At 41.1% G+C, this 25,856-nt stretch overlaps 3 protein-coding genes across 4 annotated transcripts; 1 reads left to right on the top strand and 2 right to left on the bottom strand.

Annotated features, from left to right (window-relative positions):
* Window positions 1–433: 433 nt before the first annotated feature.
* On the bottom strand, window positions 434–3,829 carry LOC144711441 (GPI-anchored adhesin-like protein). The gene is made up of 3 exons (XM_078585451.1): window positions 2,928–3,829; window positions 2,043–2,840; window positions 434–993 (listed from the first exon to the last, which is right to left on the bottom strand). The coding sequence occupies exons 1-3, from the start codon at window positions 3,759–3,761 to the stop codon at window positions 835–837; spliced, it is 1,791 nt and encodes a 596-aa protein (XP_078441577.1). The 5' UTR covers window positions 3,762–3,829; the 3' UTR covers window positions 434–834.
* Window positions 3,830–13,137: 9,308 nt separating this feature from the next.
* Window positions 13,138–19,099, bottom strand: LOC144711389 (protease Do-like 10, mitochondrial). The gene is made up of 8 exons (XM_078585377.1): window positions 18,643–19,099; window positions 18,027–18,272; window positions 16,403–16,598; window positions 14,992–15,251; window positions 14,788–14,915; window positions 14,500–14,703; window positions 13,699–13,749; window positions 13,138–13,533 (listed from the first exon to the last, which is right to left on the bottom strand). Exons 1-8 carry the CDS (start codon window positions 19,052–19,054, stop codon window positions 13,318–13,320), a joined length of 1,713 nt encoding a protein of 570 aa, XP_078441503.1. The 5' UTR covers window positions 19,055–19,099; the 3' UTR covers window positions 13,138–13,317.
* Window positions 19,100–21,093: 1,994 nt separating this feature from the next.
* On the top strand, window positions 21,094–24,887 carry OEP37 (chloroplast outer envelope protein 37). 2 transcript variants are annotated; one of them, XM_078585231.1, is made up of 7 exons: window positions 21,094–21,200; window positions 21,298–21,665; window positions 22,282–22,371; window positions 22,817–23,014; window positions 23,106–23,200; window positions 23,941–24,061; window positions 24,621–24,887. In XM_078585231.1, the coding sequence occupies exons 2-7, from the start codon at window positions 21,309–21,311 to the stop codon at window positions 24,750–24,752; spliced, it is 993 nt and encodes a 330-aa protein (XP_078441357.1). In that variant the 5' UTR covers window positions 21,094–21,200; window positions 21,298–21,308; the 3' UTR covers window positions 24,753–24,887. The 2 variants fall into 2 exon arrangements, with proteins under 2 accessions (XP_078441357.1, XP_078441358.1); XM_078585232.1 differs by lacking the exons at window positions 23,941–24,061; window positions 24,621–24,887 and adding an exon at window positions 23,347–23,926 and having other exon boundaries at window positions 21,169–21,665.
* The last annotated feature ends 969 nt before the right edge of the window (window positions 24,888–25,856 follow it).

Consider the following 25,856-nt stretch of genomic DNA (forward strand, 5'->3'; position numbering starts at 1 on the left):
AGCGCGCCCTGGGGGGGCGGCGGGGACGACCGGAGGAAGTACGAGAAGAAGGGGGTGGGGGGTGCAGCGGGGACGACCGGAGGGGCCGACGGGGGAGGGGAGGAGGGGGGGCCACGGCGGGGCAGGGTGGGTCGAGGGGGGCGGCGCGGTGTGCCACGGCGGGGCAGAATTCGCACATCATCCGATTTTCGCACCGTACCAACCCCTGTGCGGTGGGCGGTGCGGTGTGCGAAAATCGTGTGCGGATTTCTGCACAACCGCTCCGCACATGCGCCCAACTGCACGAACGCGATCCGCTTGCACGGTTTGGCGCATGTCTAGCGGCATAATGATAAGAATGAGATGGACCATGATCTTAAGAAGAACAGAAGAAATATTGACTGAGCCTCTAACTGACCTGGCCCGAAGCCCAAGCCATGACGGGCTTTCTTAAACATTCTGATCTAATCTCAACTGTCCAATTTTCTTAAAGAAGATCGGACTGTGAGATTTAATACACATGATTGTTTAATATTTTCTGATTGGTTGTAGGGCACTAACGCGGCCGAGGGGCCACACGAAGTAGCAAATCCTATCGTCCTTCACCCTGGCTGCCTTCATAGTCGCCAGCCGGCGGAGGCCGCTGATGAGGGACCACAGATCGACCCAATGGCCCCGGAGGAGCCGCTGGATCAGACCTAACTCCTTAGAGGGTTGAGAGAACCCCTCTCGACCCCCTTAAAGCATGTTTTGAAAGGCTTAACAAGCATCTTCTAGAAAGAGGTCGTGGCGGAGGACCCTTCTGACGGCGGCGAGAGCTTGAAGGGGAGATTGACATTGCTCCAACGAATCCAACTATTTAGAACAGCGCCAAAGAGAGCCCAAAGAGAAGAGGATCCACACTAGCACAGATGCGAAGAGCAAGGGAGATGGCACCGAGGTTAGGCAACTGCGACCAGCACCTCCACCCTTGCTCATTGGATCAAGGCGAAGCAGGTCGGATCTATGCTCGACCTGGTAGGAAATCATTTAATGCGCACTATTGAGTTAATTAATTACAGTTTGAATAGAAGAGAAGATTGATTTCAGTAGATTTCTGTGAATCATTTTTGTTTTGGCATTTCGTCGAATTGTGCATTCAAAGATATAAACCAGTTTATATAAGTTCCTATTGATTCTATCTTATAAATATATATACGTATATATATACATATCAAACTTGCTTCTGTTTTGCGGCCTTGTAGAGGCATTCTGTCAAACACCTGCTAGGTGTTGACAGATATACTCGCATTACTTCCAATTTCTCCTATTAGAAAATTCCTAAAAAGAATATTTATGAAATATAATTCTTATCTAAACTTTATTACTATCTACCAAAGACAACTATAAATATAAAAATCATGAAAACACCTTAAGATCTATCTAATTATTCTCAACCTCTCTATTATTTCTTTCTTTCTCCCTACGACTTAATTAATTCCTCAGATCTCTTTTAAATTAGATATTACATCTTCCCATAAAGCTCTAAAACATCTAGATATATATAAATGTCGATATATACATACAAACCAATCTCTCTCTACTCTCATTACTACCCCTTTCACTTAAGCTTTTCTAATCAAAAACAAAAATTAATTCCTCTATCTGGTAAGCTATACCAACTTAGAGATTTTTCTTACATATGTAATTAGTTTTCTCACTAATTAAATAATCTCTATACTTTCACTTGTCTTCTCTACTCTTGAAATTTAAGCATTCATATATGTTCGCATATATTCCAAACCCTCAAACTATCTCGATTACACAAATACAAGATAAATCTGGTCATAGGAAGTCATTAACGCCCATGGTAGCCTCTATAACATTTTTCAGAGAAAACTTAAGAGACAAGGAAGAGGATTAGTAGGCAAAGAAAAGTGAGAGAAAGCGGGAAGGGAGAATAGATACATGAGGGAAGATAGGTTATTGAGAATGACACAGATTACAGTCTACTTCAACCCAAATCCCCAAAAATTTATGAGCAATCATTAAGAAAAATACCATACAAGGGCAAGAAATCAAACCTCAAACAGGTGATTCTTGAAGAAGAGAGTCCACTCGGAATCATCCGGCGACATTATATAATGCTCCCTTATATCCTCACCCTTCTTTCTCCAGAGCTCAAAAGACCCAAACCCTTGTGCAGAAGCCTGGTCCTCGACCATTTCAAAGTCAGAATTTTCAGAGCAACCCTCAAGTGTCTTGCTCATCTCACCTTCTTCCAGAGACCATATCCGGCTAATCAGCCCATCTCTCCATGAAATCCTTGGAGAAATCTGAAGATGTGAAGGTCTTTGAAACCGGGACAGATCAACAGATCCCAGAGAGATAGGAGAACATCCAAACCCAAAACTTTCAGAAAGAATTGACCGTGGAAACAAACTTTGATCTGGCAATGGTGTACAACTGAACCCCCCACTTGCCTCCTCTTCCATGATCATCCTCCCCGAGCTAGAACAAGATGAAGGAGTTACCATAACATTACAATCACCCCATGAATTGACACTGGTTTCTGGGTCGCAGTTCTTCAATCTCTGTACGCCAGACGCCTTCTGAAGAATCATAGAGAAAGGGCTGAGGCCACTGCCACTGTCAGGAGAGCGATAGATCTCCAACACTGGTGAAGTATACTGTAGATGATGATCAGAAGGAGATTTCTCTGAATTTTTTTTCTTAGGGGAGAAGAACCCATTAATGGAAGAAGCTTCAGGAGAAGTATTCAGTAGATGTCGATCAGAGGGAGACTTGTCGGTAGAATTTTTCTCAATGATGGAAGAAGCTTCAGCAACGCACCCAGATGTAGAACAACGTGGAAAGACTTTCTAAATGAAGAAAATACCAGAGTAAAAGCAAGATTAAATCACACTGAGAGACAATTCAAGATCTTTGGATCCAAAATTTCTACATACCTTCGAGCTTGGGGAGGAATGCCATTTAACAGATGCTTCTACGGGAGGTGGAGGAGTGAAGGAAGCTTGAGATCCAAGAGTGATGGAATCAATGGAGTTCAATCCTCCATTGAGAATGCCTCTTGGCCGGCACTTCCTCCTGTCTTGAACTCCGGTTAGAAGGTGGCCAGCGGCGAAGCAGGCGGGAGTCGGGAGAGTAGACAGAGTAGAAAACTCCGGCGAAATAGTGGGTTGAACAGGAGGCGTTGCTGTTCTTCCTGAAGTGGGCGTCTTCGAATTCGAAATCCGATCTTCTTCTCTTCCTTCTCGAGATTTGGAATTAGATCGATCTTTTGGACCTGTCCCATGTTTAAAAAGAGAAATTTCCGCCGAGATTTCCCTTCCAAGGACGAACAGCTTGTCCGATTTCCCTCTTCTACTCAAGACCGATTCTGGAACTTTCCTCCTATCCAAATCTCCTACCGAGCGCTTCAAAAACGCAAAACTAGGTCTTGCGGGATTCTTCCGAGAAACGGCAGGCCGGATCGATTTGGAGATCGGAGGAGCTGAAGTCGGTGTTCTTGGGGGGTTCTTCGAGTTACGGAGCGCGTTCTTCCCGCAGGAAACGGCCGTAGAGGAAGAGGACGGGTTGGAGAGAAGACCGCCGAAGCAGCCGCTCCTGGAGCTCTCCCTCGGTTGAGAAGATCGAAGATGGCTGCAGTTGAGCTCCTTGAGAGCGTTCCTTGGGCGGATTGGCTTCGGCTTCTCTGCAGATTTCATGGCGGAGAGCTTCGAGGAAGAGGACGACGAGCTCCCCCCGAGCTTGGCCGATCTGTTAATGGCGGCCCTCTCCATAGCTTTGATCCTTTCTCAGAAGAGGGATTTTCCCCCCATTTTTATTTTGAATCTCTGTTGGAGGGATTTGACAACTAGGGTTTTAACTGGGATTTGACAGTCTCGGTCTGGTCTGGGTTTTTAACTAGGGTTTGACAGTCTCGGTCGGGTCTGGGTTTTTAACTAGGGTTTGACGGTCTTGGTCTGGTCGGGATTTTTAACTAGGGTTTTACAGTCTTGGTCCAGTCCGGGTTTTTAACTAGGGTTTTACAGTCTCAGTTCTGTTCGGGTTTTTTACTAGGGTTTGACGGTCTGGGTGCAGTCTGGGTTTTTATCTAGGGTTTGACGGTCTTGGTCCAGTCCGGGTTTTTAACTAGGGTTTTGCGGTCTTGGTTCGGTCCGGGTTCTTAAGTAGGGTTTTATGGTCTCGGTCCAGTTCAGGTTTTTAACTAGGGTTTGACGGTCTCGGTCCGGTCCAGGTTTTTTAACTAGGGTTTGATGGTCACGGTCTGGTCCGGTTTTTTAACTAGGGTTTGACGGTCTCAGTCCTGTCCGGGTTTCTAATTAGTGTTTGGCGGTCTCAGTCCGGGCCGGGTTTTTAACTAGGGTTTGACAGTCTCGGTCCGGTCCGGGTTTTTAACTAAGGTTTGACGGTCTTGGTCCGGTCCGGGTTTTTAACTAGGGTTTGACGGTCTCGGACCGGTCCGGGTTTTTAACTAGGGTTTGATGGTCACGTTCCGGTCCGGGTTTTTAACTAGGGTTTGACGGTCTCGGTCGGGTCTGGGTTTTTAACTACGGTTTGACGGTCTCGGTCCGGTCCGTGTTTTTAACTAGGGTTTGACGGTCTCAGTCGGGTCCAGGTTTGTAATTAGTGTTTGACGGTCTTGGTCCGGATTGGGTTTTTAACTAGGGTTTGACAGTCTTGCTTTGGTCCGGGTTTTTACCTAGGGTTTGACGGTCTCGATCCTGTCCAGGTTTTTAACTAGGGTTTGACGGTCTTGGTCCGGTCCGGGTTTTTAACTAGGGTTTGACGATCTCGGTCCGGTCCGGGTTTTTAACTAGGGTTTAGTCCGGTCCGGGTTTTTAATTAGTGTTTGACTGTCTCAGTCCGGACCGGGTTTTTAACTAGGGTTTGACGATCTCAGTCCAGTCCGGGTTTTTAACTAGGGTTTAGTCCGGTCCAGGTTTTAATTAGTGTTTGACGGTCTTGGTCCGGACCGGGTTTTTAACTAGGGTTTGACAGTCTTGCTTTGGTCCGGGTTTTTACTTAGGGTTTGACGGTCTCGATCCTGTCCGGGTTTTTAACTAGGGTTGGACGGTCTCTGTCCGGTCCAGGTTTTTGACAAAGACTTCAGTCTTACCTAAAGTTTGGTCCGATTCTGGTATGTTCTTGTTCGGGCCTCGTCTGGTAGAGTTTACTATTCAATGTAATAAAGTAGAAAATTTATGTTGATGATTATGATGTATATCGACATACAGAGCTTTGAAACCGTAGGTAATAAATTCCATTTCGTCTCTCTTGCCTTCTTTCCCCCCTCTCTAGATCTTTCTCGCTCTACACCTTTCTTTCTTCAAGGAGAACTACTAGGGTGAATAGGAAGGAAGAATCTTTCAATAGAGAAATGGGTTTTAATGGGTTCTTGCGGCTTGCTTTCGAACAAAAACTCCTATGCATCAAGTGGATGCCCACAAATGATCAAATAAATGGCGGCTACACTGAGCTCAATAGAAACCTCTTCGACGAGTTAGGATTTAATATTTTTTAGATTTTTTATGAAAAATATTTTAAAAATCTTTAATAATTTACTTCCGGTCCGGTTGACGCTAAGACCAAAACCTGCCCGACCAACCAGTCCACCCTCGAATGGTGGACCTACAGCCCCGGTTGGGTCCAATTTAACTGGTCCTCGGTCTAGAATGTCCAAACCTATTGACATCTTTTATTTCAAAAATTGACCTTCATGTTTAAGTTTGAATTCTCCTACTGTTCCCCTTCCAATCCCGGTATCAGGGCAGATGTTATGACGGGTATCAAAAACGGGAAATCCGGTATTTGGCTTAACCGATATCTGGATATCAGTTGCTACAGTACCGATATTTAATGTTGTTATTGGCATCTGTCTTGTGTTGATGACAATTTCAGATATCGGCGTTGGACATTATAATTGATATCAGGAATGTGAAATCTGATATTTGGATATGTGTCGCTACAGTACCAATATTCAATATTATTATCGACAACTATCTTCATCTCAGGGGTTGGATGACGAAATTAGATATAAGTGTAGCATGCTGTAATGGATATCAGAAATGGGAAATCTGATATTTGGATATATGTCGCTACAACATTGATATTCAATATTGTTATCAGCATCTATGTTCATCTCAGGGGTTGGATAATGATATCAGATATCAATGTTGGATGCTGTAACGAATATTGGAAATGAGAAATCTGATATCTGGCTTTTACCAATATCTGGATATTGTTTGCTTCAGTACCAATACTCAATATTGATGCTAGACTATGTCTTCATCTAAGGGGTTGGATGACGATATCAGATACCGGTGTTGGATGCTGGTACAGATATCAGTGTTATGGGATTATTAACCAGCATGTGGGGACCACGTACTGTACTGTGTACGGCTCAAGAGTAGCCGTTACATTTTCTAGCCGTTGTAATCTCCTCTGTGTAAAATCCGTGTAAAAGTAATGAAATGTGTGCAACATTTTATGTTTATTTGGTATTCTCAATGTTCTATCATGGTATCAGAGCAAGGAGTAATCAGTTGCACCGTGCCCTAATCTTTTCCTATCGCGAGGAAGTCTTCTTTGCGGCAACGTTTTGCGCAGCTTCATCCTCCACGAGATTTGCTTCTATGGCAATACTTTGCGAAGATCCATCTTCTGCTAGATTTGCTTCTGTGGCAATGTTTCTCTGCGAAAACATTCGCCATATCCTCTTCTGTGGTAACGTTTTTTTTTCTCTGCGAGAGCGAAGCTTCTTCTGAGAGAGCTTCCTTGGCTGCCAAGCTTCTTGCTGAGGCAACGCTGGAGCTCGATACTGCAGTTCGTTCAGCTCGATATCCAACTTGAACAGCTCAGTAGACCCGTTTGCAAGCTGTTCCGGGATACTACAGCTGCAGCCTCTCTTATTCTCCAAGTGAGCAGATGACTCTCTTCATCTAGGGGACGATTCTCTAGGTGTGATTGCTCCTCAATTACTTTGTGTTTTATCGACTTAGATACTGTTTTTTTTCCAAGATTAGCCTCTTCTTATGGCTAAAATGGAATTGAATATGGGAATCCCACTCACTCAGATGGGTGATAAGTGGTGTACCCATCTTCCACAAACTCAACCCAGAAATCTATTTACCGGTCATAATCTTTATCAGTGGACAAAGTACATTCAACGTACACTTCGTCCTCGTGGTCAATTACATCATCTAATTGATGACCCACCTATGGAAAGTGATCCAAGATATGTAAAGTGGCGGTGTGAAGAGGATATCCTCTTCACCTGGTTATTGGATGCTATGCTACCTGAAATTAGTGAATCTTATTCAGACTATGAGAATGTCAAAGAAGTATGGGATCTAGTTCAGCAGAGATTCTCTATGCGGGTAGACGAATCTCAGATTGTGGATTTGGTTGATCGATCTATGACCTTGCTTCAAGAAAACCACACGGCACTAGAATATGCAAATGAACTTCAAGCCCAGTGGAAGGAAATAGATTTTTACCATCCACCTACGGCAAATTCAGTGGATCGACAGAATGTTTTACGTGATCGGGTGTATCGATATCTCAAGGGATAGCGAGCGGAATTCGAAACTGCAAGAGCTCAACTATTCCATTGAGAACATAAACTGAATTTTGAAGACACTGTTAGTCAAATTCGCAAAGAAGAAAGCCGACTTACGCCTCCGCCTAATTCTACACTTCAAAACTCAGCTTTCATGGTCAAACTGTTGAGAATCTTGATTCTGGACAGTAGCAAGAAGAAGAAGAAGAAGTAAAGAAGAGAGAAGAAGAAGAAAGAGAGGACACAGGCAATGGCCTTAAGATCGTTGTATTTCCCCGTACGTTGAGTTACAATTTGTTGTATTCTTATAATAGTCGTATTGTCTAGAATTAGAAGTTACCGTTTATGTAGATATATCCGTTGTAACAGTTTACAACGGATATATTCTTTTAAAAGAACAGATTTAATCTAGTCCGTTATAATAGAATGAGTGCACCGATCGTGACCGTTGATTCGGTATCGGTATACTTTCAAACAACGTTTTGTTTAGATTAAATCTGTGCCGTTATAATGAGATGGGTGCACCGATCGTAGCCGTCGATTTGTGCCGTGGACCCATTATGTATAACGGTTATAATCTTGACCGTTATAATCCTTTCTAATCTAATCCTGGCCGTCCATTGTGTGTCCTAACTATGTTGAATCCTAACTATGTTTGAACTTATATTGGACCCTATCTTCTAAACCTCTAACGAGTATATAGAGTATAGATTCATTTTAGTAACTAATCTTAATTAGGTCCTAACTTGAGTCATCGTCGAGAGCCGAGTTTGGAACTCCTTCCTCAACACAAACAACCGCAGCAGCCAAGTCAGGCCCCTCGAGCTCCTATGCCCATTCTTTTAGAAGGATCGTCCAAGAAGATCCAACATAAGGGGCCTCGAGGAGATGATAAAGATCAGTTATGGTGTAGTCACTGTCGACGTCATTGCCACACGAAAGACACCTGTTGGAAACTCCATGGTTGTCCATCTTGGGCTGAGAAACTACATAGCAAAAGCAACTGTATGATTACTACGGAAGAATCAGCCCAAGTGCTGCTCGTGGACAACCACAGTGAACTTTTCACATTAAAAGCGGAATTGCATTCCCTCCGCACTCAACTTAAGGCTAATGAGATTATTGGCTCCACATCCCTTATTCACTCAGGTACTGCTTTATGTTTTCCTATTGCACCAACATTACCCAACTCACCTATAACATGGATACTTGATTCTGGTGCTACTGACCGCATGACCCCCTCAAAATCTGCATCTACCAAATATGAACTCTGCCATCGTGCTAAAAAGGGCCAGACTGCTGATGGCACTTTACTTACAATTGCTGGGATTGGAAGTATTGAAATTCATCCTCTTGGTGTACTTATTAATGTCTTACATGTCCCTTAACTACGTGTCAGTCTTATCTCTGTCCAACGATTAGCACAACTGACATCCTTTAAACTGATCTTTGATAGGGTACATGTATTCCTTTGTGACAAGGTGGCGGGTCTGAAGCATGGGCTAGCTAGGATTTAAGATGGCCTCTATTACTTATGCTCCAATGGTCCAACTTCCTTGGTATCACACTTAGTGACAGAGGATCCGTCTGCGCCCAGCTCTCTTCTAAACAAGGAGGAGCAGCTTTGGCTCCTTCATCGTCAATTGGGACATCCATATTTTCATTTGCTGAAAACCTTTTTTCCAGATATTTGTCAAGGATTATGTATGGATAAGTTTGTGTGTCAAGTGTGCCATATGGATAAACATAAACTCACTACATATCCTACATCTCATTTCTCCGCTACACGTGTTTGAGTTATTTCATTGTGATGTGTGGGGATCATCTCCATTTGCGGACTTACATGGTTTCCGTTGGTTCCTAATTCTTACCAATGATGTCAGTCGGTTCACTTGGATTCATCTCATTAAGCACAAATCGGATGTTCCAACTATAATCCGTGAATTTGTGGCCATGATTTCTAGGCAGTATGGGCCACACATCAAACGATTTCGTACGGATAATGGTTGAGAATTCATGAACGCTACCATTGCATCATTCTTTAAAGAACAAGGTATAATTCATGAGTCCTCCTGCCCGCATATACCCCAACAAAACGAAGTGGCTTAACGCAAACGTGGTCATATCCTAGAAAAGACCAGGGTGTTGACAATTCAAAGTAATGCTCCCAACTTTCTTTGGGGAGAAGCTGCTATGTTTTCTACTTATCTTATAAAGTGGCTTCCTACTCCTTTACTTAACGGTAAAACTCCCTTACAGGTTGTGAATAACACTTTTCCTAATGCTCAGCCACATCATGAATTGGAACTTCATATCTTTTGGGTGTGAATGCTATGTTCATCTATATCCACATCAAACTCATAAACTAGCCCCACGTGCACTCCCTTGTGTCTTTGTTGGATGTTCTAACACTCAAAAAGGATATAAGTGTTATCATCCTCCCACACGCCGTATTCTTATCTCTAAAGATGTCACTTTCAATGAATCAAAAATTTATTATCCACATACTTTAAGTGATAAAATTATGCATAACTCCCCTCCGGTGCCATGTTCATCAGAATTACATTTGCCACCCACCCATGAAGACGAGTCAACATCAGTTGAGCTCGGTTCAGAGGTTGGACGTGAGGAACATACATCTGTTATCTGTCAGTCAAGTCTACTACCACCCTTCCCAAAACATTTCATCCGAACACACCTACGGGCACCACCTATCCCTACTACAGTTGATCCTGAGTCTACTCCAGTTGACTCTGCTCCCCCCACAACCAACTGCTCCAATGTATCCTCACCAGCAACTAACATTCCCCCCAACATTAGCACTACTCCTTTTCCATTGAGCAATATTCTCACTTATCAGAATTCCTCCCCAGAGCACAAAATATTTTTAATGAATCTGCAGAAAATCAACATTCCAAGAAATGTTCATGAGGATCTTGCTCAACCACATTGAAAAGCAGCTATGAATGATGAAATGACCACGTTATATGCTAACCAGACATGGGAACTAACTACTCTGCCTCCGGGTAAATGCCCTATTGGCTGTCGTTGGATATACATGGTTAAGTATCGAGCAGATGGTCAGTTGGAACGCTACAAAGCCCGGTTGGTGGCACAAAGATATACACAAAAACATGGAGTGGATTACACAGAAACCTTTGCACCGGTGGCAAAAATGACCACCATACGGATTCTGATTTCCTTATCAGCTAATCAACAATGGGATCTGCTACAGCTTGATGTAAAAAATGCATTTTTACATGGCAATCTGAATGAGGAAGTTTACATGAAGCCGCCGCCCCCCATTATGAGATACCTGAAGAAAAAGTATGTCGTCTTCATAAGGCCCTATATGGACTTAAACAATCTCCTCGTGCATGGTTTGAGTGGTTTACCCAGGCCATGAAACAACTTAAGTATCAACAATCAAATGGGGATCACACTCTTTTCTTTCAATGGTTAACTCCGGACTCTGTGAATATCATTGTCTATGTTGATGATATAATCATAAGGGGAAACTCCTCTCACGGGATTACCACATTAAGCCAACAACTCAGCGAGCAATTCGACATTAAAAGTCTAGGTCCACTCAAATACTTCCTAGGCATAGAAGTCAGTCTTTCATCCAGTTGTATCACTCTTTCACAGCAAAACTACATATATAATCCTATTGATGAAACTGGCAATCTGCAATGTCAACCAGTATCTACACCGATGGAAGCAAATCTAAAACTTAAACAAGACAATAATGAGCCAGACACTGACTCTCTCACTTATCAGCGTCTTATTGGCAAACTCATTTATCTTGCTCATACTCGGCCCGACATTTCATATGCCGTCAATGTTCTTAGCCAGTTTATGCATCATCCTAAAATATCTCATTTGCAGTCTGCGTTCCGGATCCTACGTTACCTAAAGGTGACGATTGGGCTTAGTCTATCTTTCACTCGAGGTACGTCCTTGCAACTCAAACTGTATACTGACTCTGACTATGCTGGCCCGCATGTTGATCGCAAGTCTACCACTAGGTACTACTCTTTACTATGCGGTAACTTAGTCACATGGCGCAACAAGAAGCAGATCGTCATGTCTTTATCCAGTACTGAAGTGGAATTTCACGCCCTTAGTAAGGGCATCTGTGAAGCACTCTGGATTTGAGGCATCCTCCAGGAGCTCGGTTTCTCACCTAACCAACCTACACTCCTTCGTTGCAACAATAAATCTGCTATCAGCCTGGCCCATGATCCAGTCCAACATGATCGCACCAAACACATGGAGATCAACGGTCACTTTATCAAAGGCAAACTTTATTCCCAAGTCAGCGGCATTGCCTACATCCCTACTAAACAACAATTGGCTGACATCATTACCAAAGCTCTGCAAAAAGGACCAACATGAGGCCCTGGTGTCCAAGCTAGGAATGGAAGACATTCATTCTGCCGCTTGAGGGGAGGTGTTATGGGATTATTATCGAGCATGTGGGGACCACGTACTGTACCGTGTACGGCTCAAGAGTAGCCGTTACATTTTCTAGCCGTTGTGATCTCCTCTGTATAAAACCCGTGTGAAAGTAATGAAATGTGTGCAACGTTTTATGTTTATTTGGTATTCTCAATATTCTCTCAATCAGAAATACAAAATCTGAAATCTATCTTTATCGATATTGGCATCTATCTTCATCTTAGAGGTTGGATGATGATATCGAATATAGATATTGGATACCATAACGGCTTTCAGAAATGAGAAACCTGGCTTTACCAATACCCGGATATTAGTTGCTACATTCCTATTATTAAATAATCATTAATATCTGTGTTCATCTCAGGGATTCGATGACAATGTCAGTTATCAATGTTCGATATCCGCTTTTTTATCTCCAATATATAAATCTTGATATAATTTAGATAATTTTTTTCTATTAGTGAGAAACATATATATAGACAATTAAGCTATTTGAGTTACATCTTATTCATGGACATTGATTGCTGTATGTGCCATCTTCATCTCAGAGGTTGGTTGACAATATCAGATTTTAGTGTTGGATATCCATTGTCTTTATATCCGACATATAAATTAAAATATAATTTAAATAATCTCTTGCATTAGTATAAAACATATAAATACATAATTAAGTTGATCCTTTCCCAGAAGATGGTTTTTCCCCTTTTTATTTTGAATCTCCCATTTCCAAAATCACCCATCATATTCAGATCATATTACAGGTGTGTGATTAAGGTTGAGTTGTTATTTATTTTATGAAAATATGTTCTGCTGATATAGGCTAAATTACGAGTCGTGGGTACATGACAAACGGACCAGGATCACACTGAACTCGTCATCTGTCTTAATGTCATGGATCGAAAATGGAAAATGGGAAAAAAAGGAAAATTAATAAAAAATCTCAAAAGTTGCAGAGTCCAGAATTGCACTTTCTCTTTTGAATATATTACGGGCATGTCACTCATATAAAACAATCAATTAATTTATGCAACTACATTATGTATTCAGATTGTTGCTTGTCCTAAGTTCTTACAAAGATTGTCAAACGGACATTTACTTGGAGAATTAAAGAATACAGGTAAGAACAGAAAATGGTCCATATAAACTTATACGATCTGAAGTGTTATATAGAAAGAAAAATGAATAAATATTTGAATGAGTTTAAAAAAGGTAAAATTAAATGGTAGAAAGAAAATTTTAGGCTTTAATTTTCTATTTTTTGTCAGCAATGAAGCCAGAGATGTCGAGCTCGGCTGTTCATGTTGGCTTGTGAATCAGTCATTTAGACTCTCCAAGAGATCGTTGGACATGGCAGACGATATCCGGTGACGTCCCAAAATCCTGGCCGTTGCTACTCGGGCCCTCCGATGATCCAAGACGATCACTCTCTCCTCATCCAGATCAAATCTCACTCTCTCCTCAGTGCAATCTTCGACGAGCTTACAGAGGTGCTTCAGGTTGGTTATGTCCACCCCGTTGACCTTCTTTACCTGGTCAGTGCCGATCCATCCAGTGTCAATGACCCTCCAAAATGTTAATTATTATTTTTTCAATAATAAGGTAATTACTTTAAAGAAAAATTATGAAAATCGGGATTAATGAAGAAGATAATGAATAAAAAAATTTAAGAAATGATTTCAGAGGTAGAAGAGTACCTGCAATTCAGATAGCCTCTCGTAGCCGGCATTGATGTCGTCCATTAGCACCTGAAGCATGGGGCCAAAGTGTAATTTTATGCACATAGGAATTTTTTCTAAACAACCTTTTTTACGGGTACAGCATGATAAAAAACTGCCAAGGCAAATAAGTCAGGTAAGGCAAAAAGGACCTGGAGTCATCATCGTCTTTGTCCTCCCCCAATCATTTGGGCGTTCCAGGGAGAAGATAACTAGATTGTTTTTCTTTTTTTTGAAAACATATAGATAACTAGATTGTCATAGTCATCATCTATTGTCCGCTGGTAGGATGACGATGACAACAACAATTCTGTACAGTCATTGCCTCTTGTCACTCTCTCAGTTATCGTCACTCAGATGGCGAGAGATGATAACGAAATCATCATCGGCAATATCCTTGGACTGTGGCAAGGATGCTTATGACGATTGCATGTAATCAATACTCAATTGCCGACAACAACGGGTTTTTGATGCCGTTAATAATTTTTGTTATTGTCTGATAACACTTAAAGGACCAACAAATACATCATACACGGCAAACAAACCAGGTGAAAAGAACCAGAAAGACAACCAACTTTATCAACTATACGAGATTGCATTTTGATTGATCTACTAATTTTCTCTTGATCAGATCGCCTGATTCAATCTCTATCAAAGCTGTTTAATTGATCGAAGGCCTCTATCCAATCGCAATCCAACAGAGTCAATCTGATTCAGTTATCGTAGCTAATTAATTAATTTATTAAAGAATGACGCCAAGAAATTGGGAAAGCGATATACCTGCGATAGGATGACGAGCTGTTCACCGGCTTTTTTTGGCAGTTCTCTCAATGCACGCTCACATAGACGACGAGGAGATGAATTATACCAATCATCGCCATATTCATGAAGATACGGTTGTGTCAATGGAACAAAGACTAGCCCAGCAAAGATGTAATAGCTCGGCAGCCTGTCAAATTGATGAACAGGGACTAGAGGTTGCAACTGAAAAGTTAGATGACGAGTTAAAACTTGAAAGTAGAGCATGACATGCATATTTAGAGGGGAGAGAAAGGAGAGAGAACTAACAGGTCGAAGAGTAACATTCAACTCATGTTCGATCCCATCCCTCAATATTCTGAGATTTACAGTCTCATTTGGCTTTTTCATTGAAACAAGGTAGTCGAATGTTATCCTCTCTCGATTGCGGAAGTGAACTGCAGATAACAATCAATTGGAGCACAAAAATTAAGAAAAGCAAAGGGATTCAAAAATGATGAATATATGATTTACCTGTGCCATCGTTTGCTATAGGAACACCATCAAATGCCAAGAGAATGTCATCCTTCTTCAACACTCTGTGTGCATCAGACAGAGGATTGATTTTGCTGATGAGCACGCCAGTCATCTCGGAGCTCATTCCGAAAGACTCTCTGAGCTGTGGATTTTCGGTGGGCTGACAAGATACTCCCAATGAACAAAATCCGACATATTTTCCTTTGTCTTCTACCCCAGCAATAAAGTGGTTTATGACGGGTACGGGTATAATATACCTGAAAAATATATACTATACTTAGAATATTTAACAATATTCCCTTCATCAAATAAATATTAAAAAAATATACCTTAGAAAATTGCAGAGACATATTTATATGACTTCCCTTTCTAGAACAGATCTAAGTGTGAAAATCTGTGTGGTTTTAAGTCATGGAACAACAAGAAGATTTTGGAGGACAATTAGAGCTATAGTTTGACTTGTTTCTGGGAAGGGATGGAAGGAACGGGACAAACCGAAACCCAATGAAAAGAACCTGGTTCTCATTGTGGGAAAGCGAGAATGAAAGGAAAACGAGATGAGAACGAAAGACAGCGGAGTGGACTTCTCCACGAACTAGACGCGGAGTGGATGTCGCCTTCTAGTTGAGAGGAGAGAGGAGAAGGTGTAATGGGCACCACCAAGGGGAGGGATGCTGGTGGAGCGGACATTGCCCGGAAAGGAAATAACGGCAGGATGGACTTTACTGGAAAGGAAAACAAATTCACTTCTTGATACTTCTTCGCTGCCTCATACGGGGGGACTGCCATGTTTAAAAGGGAAACATATAGGAAAGCAAATGACGAAAAATGTTCCTATTTCTGGACAAAGTACAAATTAACCCTATAAATGACAAGAACCATATCACCCAACCAGCATCCAGAGATAGTGGACGGCAAGCAAGACTCAACCAGTAATGTGTCCCAGGAGGGGCTCAGTATATATAATAAACCATTATGATATTCACCAAAAACTCATTTTTGGATAGATGGAGCCGATGAATATATATCTATTCCATTCTTTATATAGTATAAATAATAATACTCATATTTCAAAGGACGCACTCCTCGAGTCACATCACATCTCATCTTCTGTCTTGGGCTCTGGGACAGAACCTAAGATGTGATCCAAGCTATTGTATCTGATTCTGTGTCGGGTATGATGAAGAGACTGGACATGCGTAATAGACAGTACCGTCATCAAACTCTAATTGAAGCAGTCTGGTTCCGTTAGGTAATAAATATCTACTCAAATGAAATCATTTTTCTTAAAGTAAAAGTGAGTGAAAAAAAGAGAAAATAAAGTCAGAGACCATGACTTATAAACCAATTGATACAACTCCAGAAGAGATGAGAGTACCAAATACTCAAAAAATGGCACAGGACTCACCCGATATTTTCTGCACCAGAGAGATTCTGAAATGCTACCCCAACAACCTTATCTCCCATGATCGCAGGTCCTCCACTATTCCCAGGGTTAATGGCAGCATCGATTTGTATAGCCATTAGCTGTGTAGCACCATGAACATATTGTGTTGGTTCCACCCTGGAGACGACGCCCTTCGTGACAGATATATTATCTCCGCCTGAATTTTTTTAAAAGCTGCCATGCATCATTTATCAATCAAATGCTGACCTTTTGGATTCAGAGATATTAAGAGAGAGGAATAGGGTTTCAGACTCGGAGATATTAAGAGACTGGAGGAGGGTTTCCTGTCCTCAATGACAATGACAGAACGAGGATGATGAAACATCATTATCCTCATCGTTCCTCCATGCCATGATGAGAATGACTGGATAGTCAGTGTCGTCGCCACATGTCTGAGAATAGGATGATGATGATCAAATTCGCATCACCATTGTCATATTAGCCATGGGAATGATGAGGACAACAAAAATGAAGACGGAAGGATGAATCCCTGGTCTCCTTCTGTCACACTCTCTGGTCCCCCGTGCCGCGAACTTCTTGTCACACTGCTGGAGGCCTTCTCGCCTTACCCACCCCCTTACTGTGAAGGCCTTCTCTCAGTCCCTGCTGCTATGAGCTTATTGCCCTTGTTGTGGATGACAAAAGGGCGATGACTAGTCATCATTGACAACAATGGTCTGATAAGGACCTGCCAATGTCCAATCTGAGGCTGAAGACAAGGAAGATGCCCACATGCTCACAGGGAAGACTCGTGCAGATTAAATAAAAAATAAAGGCCATGAAGAAGTGTTATTGGATAGAGGTGGCTGACACCTTTGAGAAGCAGATATCATTTTTGGAAAGTCTGGATTGCAGGAGTGATTAGACCAATGGCAGGAGATCTTCCTGAGCTGGAAAAGCAGAGCTAATGCGGGATAGTTCTGATCCTCTTATCCTTCATATTTTCATCTTACTAGTTCTTCTCCATCTGTTCCTCTCCATCAAACTAGGTCTTGGATGAAAATTGGGCAGATTCGGTCAAATATCCAAGATTTTATCTCAATATCCAAAGGAGTCATAGTCACACACGCTTGCGGCGAAAAATGATAGACTGTAGAATTCCCACGCCAAAAAATATATATACGTAACGATATATGCTTGAGGAAGATAATCTTAGAATATGTAAACAAAGGAAGGTATATAGTAGAATTTTTACGAAAACATTCCAGCACAAGTCCAAAATTTAAAGAAATATGAGATGATTGGTAGAGTATCAAATTAGGTTGAAAGATGATGACGACTTTGTCTTAATCATGCACAAATTTCGTCATTATCATCCATGGGTGGGCTTGGACGAATGAAGAGACACGGATGATCATGATGATGATTCATCAACGGATGGATGGTGCTGATGGTTTTTCATCATCATAACCATTTTCTGTTCGTCATTATCATCATTAAATAAATAGAAAGTCCTCATTTTTCTAAAAGAATAAACTCTATGCCACGAGGAGTGAGTGAGATGATTATGTAAACGAAAAGAAAGCTCTCAACGTGTCTAGAATAATTAACTAAATAAAATGCTCTATTCTTGCTGCAAGAGTACCTTGGGGATAGCCGACAACAGCGACAGCTTCCTGCAAAAAAGGAATGTCACCGAGCTCCAGAGAGCTCATGCCCTCCCAGAATTCTTCACTTTCAACAGTGAGAATGGCCAGATCACACTCATGGCCAACAGCCTTGATTTCTGCCCTGTACTTGTTGGGCGAACCGTGCTTTCTTATTAAAACGAAGGTGTGATCGGTAACAACGTGAGCATTAGTCAAGATCCTTCTTCCTGGAATAACAAAACCTGGTGGGCCATTAAAAAAACCATCTTGGTAAGAATAACTCCAAAAATTACAGCGCAAATAAGCTCTACATCGTGTTTGAACAAATTAAGCACTCTAAAGAGGAAATTCAATTGATTAACAGGATTAAATAGGCCCACATAAAATTCCACACACAAAATTTCGAAACTTAAGAACAATAATAAGAAGAAGCCACTGTAAAACAAGCTGACTATGCATGTAAAGTCAAATTTGGCTGAATAACAAAGAGAAACAAGAATTCTCCGAATCAAACTACATCCTAATATTTGATAGCGCAAATGGCGGGAAGGGCAACGCGGGCCATGTCCATTAAATAAGCAAATTCCAAGAATTGACAACAATTCAACCAACCAGATCCAAACGTCTCTCTCTGGGACTTGTTCTGCCAGGGGAGAAAATAATTAGGGCTGCTCGCAACGGTAAAAATCTTCACAACAGAGTCGAGGGCAAGCTCGATCGCCGCATACGCGCTCGTCTGGCGGTATCGCAGCACTTCGCAATCGTCAACAACATCGAATGGGGCGACGCTACATCCCACCCCAAACCCATCCTCGACGGCAGGATCCTCAGCACGAGTAGTAAAACCAGGGCAACCAGATCGAATACTGAAAAGAGGAAGCTTTGAACAATGGCGATTGTACCCGTTAACGCGAATAGGATCAACGGATAGAGAATGGCGAGTAGAAGAAGAAGAAGCACTGGAAAGGAAGATCGAGGCACGAAGATTAGCGCTGATTCTTCGCAACGCGCGCGCAGAGATCATCGTCTCGAGTAGCGATTGAACAGCGCAAGAGAGAACTGTCTGAAAGAGTGAAGAACAGGTTTAAATTTAGGTTCAAGACTTTAGAGAGGTTTAAATTTTTTAATATAAATATTTCATTTAATACCAAATTCCATCTTTGCCCATTATGGGGAATTAAGAGTTTAAGACTAGTGTTCTCTTTGCCACTAATGAAAGTGATTAGTCATGATCCCTTTGTTAACCTTGCTTTGATGACTATATACTAGTTTTTCGTCTTCGTCTCGAAACACTAGCCTGGGTTGTTTACTCTACTATTACTCATCTTTTTTTTTAATTATTCGTTTGTTTATGAATTTCTCTATCAATTCTGCAAGTGCGTATCCTTGCAAAGATAGATTCTGAGGATATGCCCGAGCTTTTGGATGTTCCATTGTTTATTTTGGATGTCTCGAAACCTTAAGTGATTGTGTCGTCGTCGACGTGATCCACGCTAATGACGTTGTAGACATGGGAAGATTTGTTTTTTTTCGGTCGTGAATGTGCGAACAAACACGAACATGAACTCCAGTTTTCAACTAATATTGATTTTGTTATTATATTATGATAATAGATTTTCCCTGGTTCATCTAGATTATATTTTTAATGTCATTTATATTTCTGATAGAAGTAATTTTTTGTCATTCAACTTTGGGCATGGAAATTCTATTTTAAATGGCCTTTTTCATATGATTTTATTTGTTGAATTTCTTAATGAACAGCATAACATTTTCATATGTCACTTTTTTTTTAAGAATATTCATAATATATCTCTATTAGATTTCTGATCCAAATATGAGAAAACCTTATTTAATTCTTGATGGAAATGAAGTTTTGAGAATTCTATCTGGAACTAAATAGAACAAACCAAACACAAACACGAACATGGTTTTAGAAGTTTGTTCACTGACAAACCTTCCGTCCCTGTGACTATGACGACGATGATCACATGATATTCTCCGGCGGAAGTAGTGGTTGCTGTCAACGAGAAGGGGATAACTATAAATAAATCATTCATCCTAACTAGGACGACGATGAATAAATCTTCATGTCAGCATAATGATGCGATGTCAACACTATAACTATTAATGTACTCAAAGACTTCTGCTGCGCTAGTGAAGGCCACCTGACATTAGGCAACAGTATAGGTAATTCCAAAGTTCAGATGCATGACAGGTGACGTGACTGATGACATGACAGATGACAGGTTTTGGAGGATGACGATGATGACGATGACAACAATGATGATGACGAGGATGATGACGATGACAACAAGGAGGATGACGACGATGACAACGTTCACGACAAGGATGATGACGAGGACGACAACAATCACACAACGATGATCACGACAACGATGATGATGACGACAGATGATGTGACGGGTGACGTGACAGATGGCGGGTTTTGGAGGACGACAACGATGACAACGATGACGATGATGATGATGATGATGACGATGATGATGATGATGACAACAACAATGACGACGATGACAGGTGATGTGACGGGGTGATGTGACAGATGACGGGGTTTGGAGGACGATGACAACGACGACAACAGTAACAACGACGACGATGATGACAATGATAAGTGACATGACGGGTGACGTGACAAATGACAATTTTTGGAGGACAAAGACGATGCTGACAACGATGACAACGATGATGCCGACGAGGATGACAACGACGACGATGATGACGACAATGATGACGATGACAGGTGACGTGATGGGTGACGTGACAGATGAGGGGTTTTGGAGGACGACGATGACAACGGTAACAACGATGATGATGCCGACGATGACATCGGTAACAACGATGATGATGAGGACGATGATGACAGGTGACATGACAGATGATGGGTTTTGGTGGACGATGACGACGATGATGACGAAGATGAGGATGATGATGACATCGACGAGGACGATGATGACAACGACGATGACAATGACAATGACGACGACGATGATGACAATGATGACGACGACGAGGATAACTTCTTTGACTGTCTACAGGTGGCAAGCTAAGAAGGAAGCCCAACATTCATCAGCCCGGTCGGCCCATGAAAATTCTCAATAAAAAGGTGGCGTGAATCCCCGCCAATTCCTGTGGCTGTGGAAAATTTCGAGGTAGATCGACGTCTGAAGCGATAATAGATTCGGAAATCCGAGGAATTTCTGTAGTTTCTTCTCAAATTCTCGTTCATTCGCTGTTTTCTCATCTCAGATCGATCGGCGATGGCGCAACCGGCGGCGCAATCGCTGCAGGTAGCTCAGCAGCCTTCTTCCGACGCGTCGGTCTCCGTGGCGGCGCCAAAGAACCGTAGCAGGCCTGCTGTGAGAGTGACTTCGGAGTACGATAGCGATAGCCAGGTTTTCTACCACAAAGTTTCTTGCAAGATCATCGATGAGCTCGCCAAGCTCAGAATTTCGTTCATGAACAATCGAGATGGCGAGATTTCGACTCCCATGATTCGTCTCGACCTTTGGAAGCGTTTGGTCGTCGATTACGATGTTGAAGCTCGAAATGCGTTCGTCAGGGGGACTTTTGATGTTGGAAAGAATGTCGAGATTGAGACTTACCATGATCTGAAGGTAATGAGCTCGTCTTCGGATTTATGATAATTGTTTGACAATTTACGTTTTCTGAGATTTCTTTTTGTTTGATTCCAATTACGGTGGATTTGGAGGCTAAACGACTTTGTTTAGAAGTATGATTTTGGGCTTGCTTGACTCAATTCTTTACATGATGCTTCTATAAATACGTAGCATTCGTTCTTTGTGGTAATTAAACTGTCACAACGTTCACCCTTTGCTTTGTTTTTAAATGATCAATGATCTTTAATACAAAGATTTTGATTTAGTGGTGGAAATCTCGTCCATTGTTTAGAAGTATGATTTTGGGCTTGCTTGACTCAATTCTTTACATGATGCTTCTATAAATACGTAGCATTGTTCTTCGTGGTAATTAAACTGTCACAACGTTCACCCTTTGCTTTGTTTTTAAGTGATCAATGATCTTTAACACAAAGATTTTGGTTTAATAGTGGAAATCTCGTTCATTGTAATGAGATCCACTTCAATGTTGCAATTTCTTTTCCCATGAGGCAGTTTTCTCCTGCTGGCTGGGGCATTGTAAAAAGACACAATTTTTTGTTCTTTTCAGTTGGTTTTATAATTTAAAAAGAGTCTCATTTTCAAATAATTTCAGGAAAAAAAAGGCGAGGTGATGATGACCACTATTCTTGCCCAGCCATCCTACAAGCTTTCTTTGGTATCGGCTGTTCCGTCTTTTTCCCTCGTAAGTGGAATACTGAACTCTGCATATATTTCGAAGTTCTTCAATCTTCGTGTCTTTTTCATTCTCAACCATTTCTATTGCTCGACCATGTTTATTTCTGACTGGAAGTCTTGATTCTCATGAAAATCCCACCTACTTTTGTCCACCGCTTGATTTATTTTCCTCAATATTACTGAATTATCCTTTTCTTTCTGACCCTTTATGAGTTTGTTAGATCGTATGATATATGTATATTTTCAGAATGTTGGGACAGCTGCTGAAGGTCCTTGGTCAAAATCTTAGTCAAACTCATTGGGGCAACTGTTTTTTCCCTGTCCTTTACCTTAAATTAGTACCTTATCCATTTCTTGTCAATTACCGATACAAAGTAGCAAATTTATCTGATTATTCTGACGATGAGAAGTAATCAACCTTTTACCAAGATTGTGTGATGTTGCCTCTTCAGCCCAAAGCCAGACTGCAGTTTCCGCGTGGTGAAGTTTCGATTGAAGAAAGACAGGATGAGCAAGGACAAAAAACTCTGTCAATGGATGGGATTTTAAGAGGTAAAGCCCTTGGCGGTGTCTGCACCGCGCAGTTTGTGGACGCAAATTTGAAGGCAAATGATTCCGACAGGAACATGAAACTGAGATACTGTTACAAGGTTGTTGCAAAGAAGTCTTTGCATTTTTTTTAAAGTGCCTGGCTAGATAATACTTATGTGAGGACGAATAACTGGCAGTCTGCTATTGCAGGATGAACAAATGACTTTCATCCCCGAAATAGTTCTGCCCTACAACGCTGTCTCTGTTACATTCAAACGACAGTTTGGGCCATCAGACAAGCTAAGGTATGCCTGGGCTTCCTCATGTAAAATTCATAACGATAGAAACTTCTACTTAGAGAAACCCAGGATATTAGCAGGTTGTGAACATCTGAAAACCTTTGGTATCGCCCGTTATTTCACTGAAATTTTGATACTTTGTTTTATGGCAGATAAGAACCCCATCCCCTCCAGGGGTATTTTGGTTTCTTTTGCGTGCTAGGGGTGCTTTAGTCATTTCAGCCCTCCGGGGAGCATTTCCGCCATTTTCACTTAAAAGGGGAGGGGTGTGCTAAGTTTTTTAACCTTTCCTGCATTTCTCTCTTTGAATACATGTAGCCATCCTTTAAGGAGGTCATCTCTATCTCACTAGATCTTCAGCAGGCTGGTCCCCAATCAATCCCATAACTCAGGGGTATTTTTGTCTCTCTGGCCTACTAGGGGTTTTATCATCTTTTGTGGCGAGTGCAATTTTCCTTTCCCCCTTAGATACCTGTTACCCTCCCTTTACGAGGGCAGAGAGAAGACAAAGTATCTATAAATTGAAGATAAGGTTCCTAGTTTGTTCCTTCAGTCCTCTACAGTCCCCACCCCCATGATTGTATCTACTTCTCTGGATCTTCATCAGCTCGTCCCAATTCATCCCTACCTCCCTTGCTCAATCTATTCTCTTGCATCTCACAAGAGACTTTTATTCATACTCTTTGTCTCTGCTTTTGTTCGCGTATAAATGTGCACATTTGTGATAAGATTGCTTCATCTTTCAGCTACTGCTATCATTTCCACTCCAATGATTTTAATGCCGTGTATAAGAAAGGGCTCAGCGAGGATATGAAACTCAAGGTTGGTTATGACTCGGAGGTGCGGCTTGGATGGGCATCTCTCTGGGTGAGAAACTCGTGCCCAACATACCTTTCATATGGAGATGGAAAATCTTATTGAACTAATTTATCGGACGTGTTCTTGATACCTCATTAGTTTGTTCATTATTGCTTCCTGAATATCGTTTCCATTTAGAGTTGGTTATTTACAAAGATTACTATTATAACTTTCTCACCGTAGTGGCTCGTCTCCAAAAATTAGGCAATTTTGTGTCCTTTTATTGATGTTCTGATGAATCTCAAGTTGAATGTTTGCCTATCCTTTTCATTTTCTGGGACAGAAGAGCTACCTGTTGCACAAGTATTTCTCTCTCTAAATCTATCTATCGATCTATCTTTCTATATAACTATCTCTCTCTCTCTCTCTGTATCTATCTATCTATCACACACTCTGTGAACTGGGTTGTGATTATTTCTCTCTCTGTATCTATCACACTCTGTGACCTGGGCTGTGATTATTTCTCTCTCTGTATCTATCACACTCTCTGAACTGGGTTGTGATTAGTTCTCTCTCTTTCTCTCTGTGTATCACACTATGATCTGGGTTTTGATTATTTTTCTTTCAGGTGGGAGATGAAGGAGGTAAGACGAAATCAGCGCCAATGAAGATGAAGCTTCAGTTAATGGTCCAGGTACCTCAAGATGATATCTTAAACCCTCTCTTCATGTTCAGGGTGAAGAAAAGATGGGACTTTTGAGGGACCCCCCCTTCCACCCTAGTTTCTTGCACATATTCTTTGATCTCTGTTGGTTTCTTTGGTCATGTTTTCTTGTAGGCCTTCTGTTGAGTATCTCTCCATTTGAGTAGTAATAATATCCTCTATCTTTATCTATTTATCTATCCCATAATATAAGATATATGGGCTTTATGCTTTCATCGTTCAATCCAGCAATACACAGAAAGTATAGCTCTAGCTTTCTTTCTTCCGAATATAAGCTATAAGGGCTTTGCTGACCATAACTTTCTTGCCTGGATTTTCCTTCAGTGAGAAGATTATGCCAAGAACTTTATGATTTCCATCGTTCATCCTATTAATTGATTTAAATCAAACCTTTCTCTCTACATTAACGGGCTTTTCCAATCATAAGCTCTCTTTGCAGGTTTTTTTTGGGAGAAAATGAACTTTATGTTTTCCATCATTCAATTGGACAACGCAGAAGTAATTTTTTTAATAATGAGTTTTTCATAACTAGGCCTCAAATATACAAGAACCTGGGAAAAGACGACATTATATTTATGAATGTCATTCCTGTTATAAACGCGAAGAAAGGAATCAGTGGGAAAAACCTTGTGAATATCTGTACTAGTTAGATTAAAAAAGTTGCATAATTACCTAATTTATGAAGATGAGTTTCCTTATGGATGTCATGAATTTAAATGCAAGTATTTAAGTGTGTTAATCCAAATTTGATGGATTCCAAACAAATAAGAAAAATAAATTTCTGATCAAGTTTTCAACTCATATGGGTTAGTAAGCTCGGACGCCTGCCTTCAAATCAAGTCATATTTGTTGAAGTAGATGTTGTGACATACTGTAATGATCAAATTATATTATTTATTGATTCTAAGAAAGTCAGTAGTAAAATCATGACAGAATTTTCTTTATAGTAAGTACATTGAAGAATAAAATTGTCAGGGTAATCTGTTTCTACATTAAAAATTGGATTGATGACTTTTGATTAAATACACACTTAAAAAACACCATGTGAAAGTATACTTTTGTTGAATTGTGATTAGAAACCGTGGTAATATTACAATTTGAATATTATATATAGTTTCTATTTTAAAGAGCATCATGTTT

The sequence above is a fragment of the Wolffia australiana genome, chromosome 13 (assembly GCF_029677425.1).
Source record: "Wolffia australiana isolate 7733 chromosome 13, ASM2967742v1".
NCBI lineage: Eukaryota > Viridiplantae > Streptophyta > Magnoliopsida > Alismatales > Araceae > Wolffia > Wolffia australiana.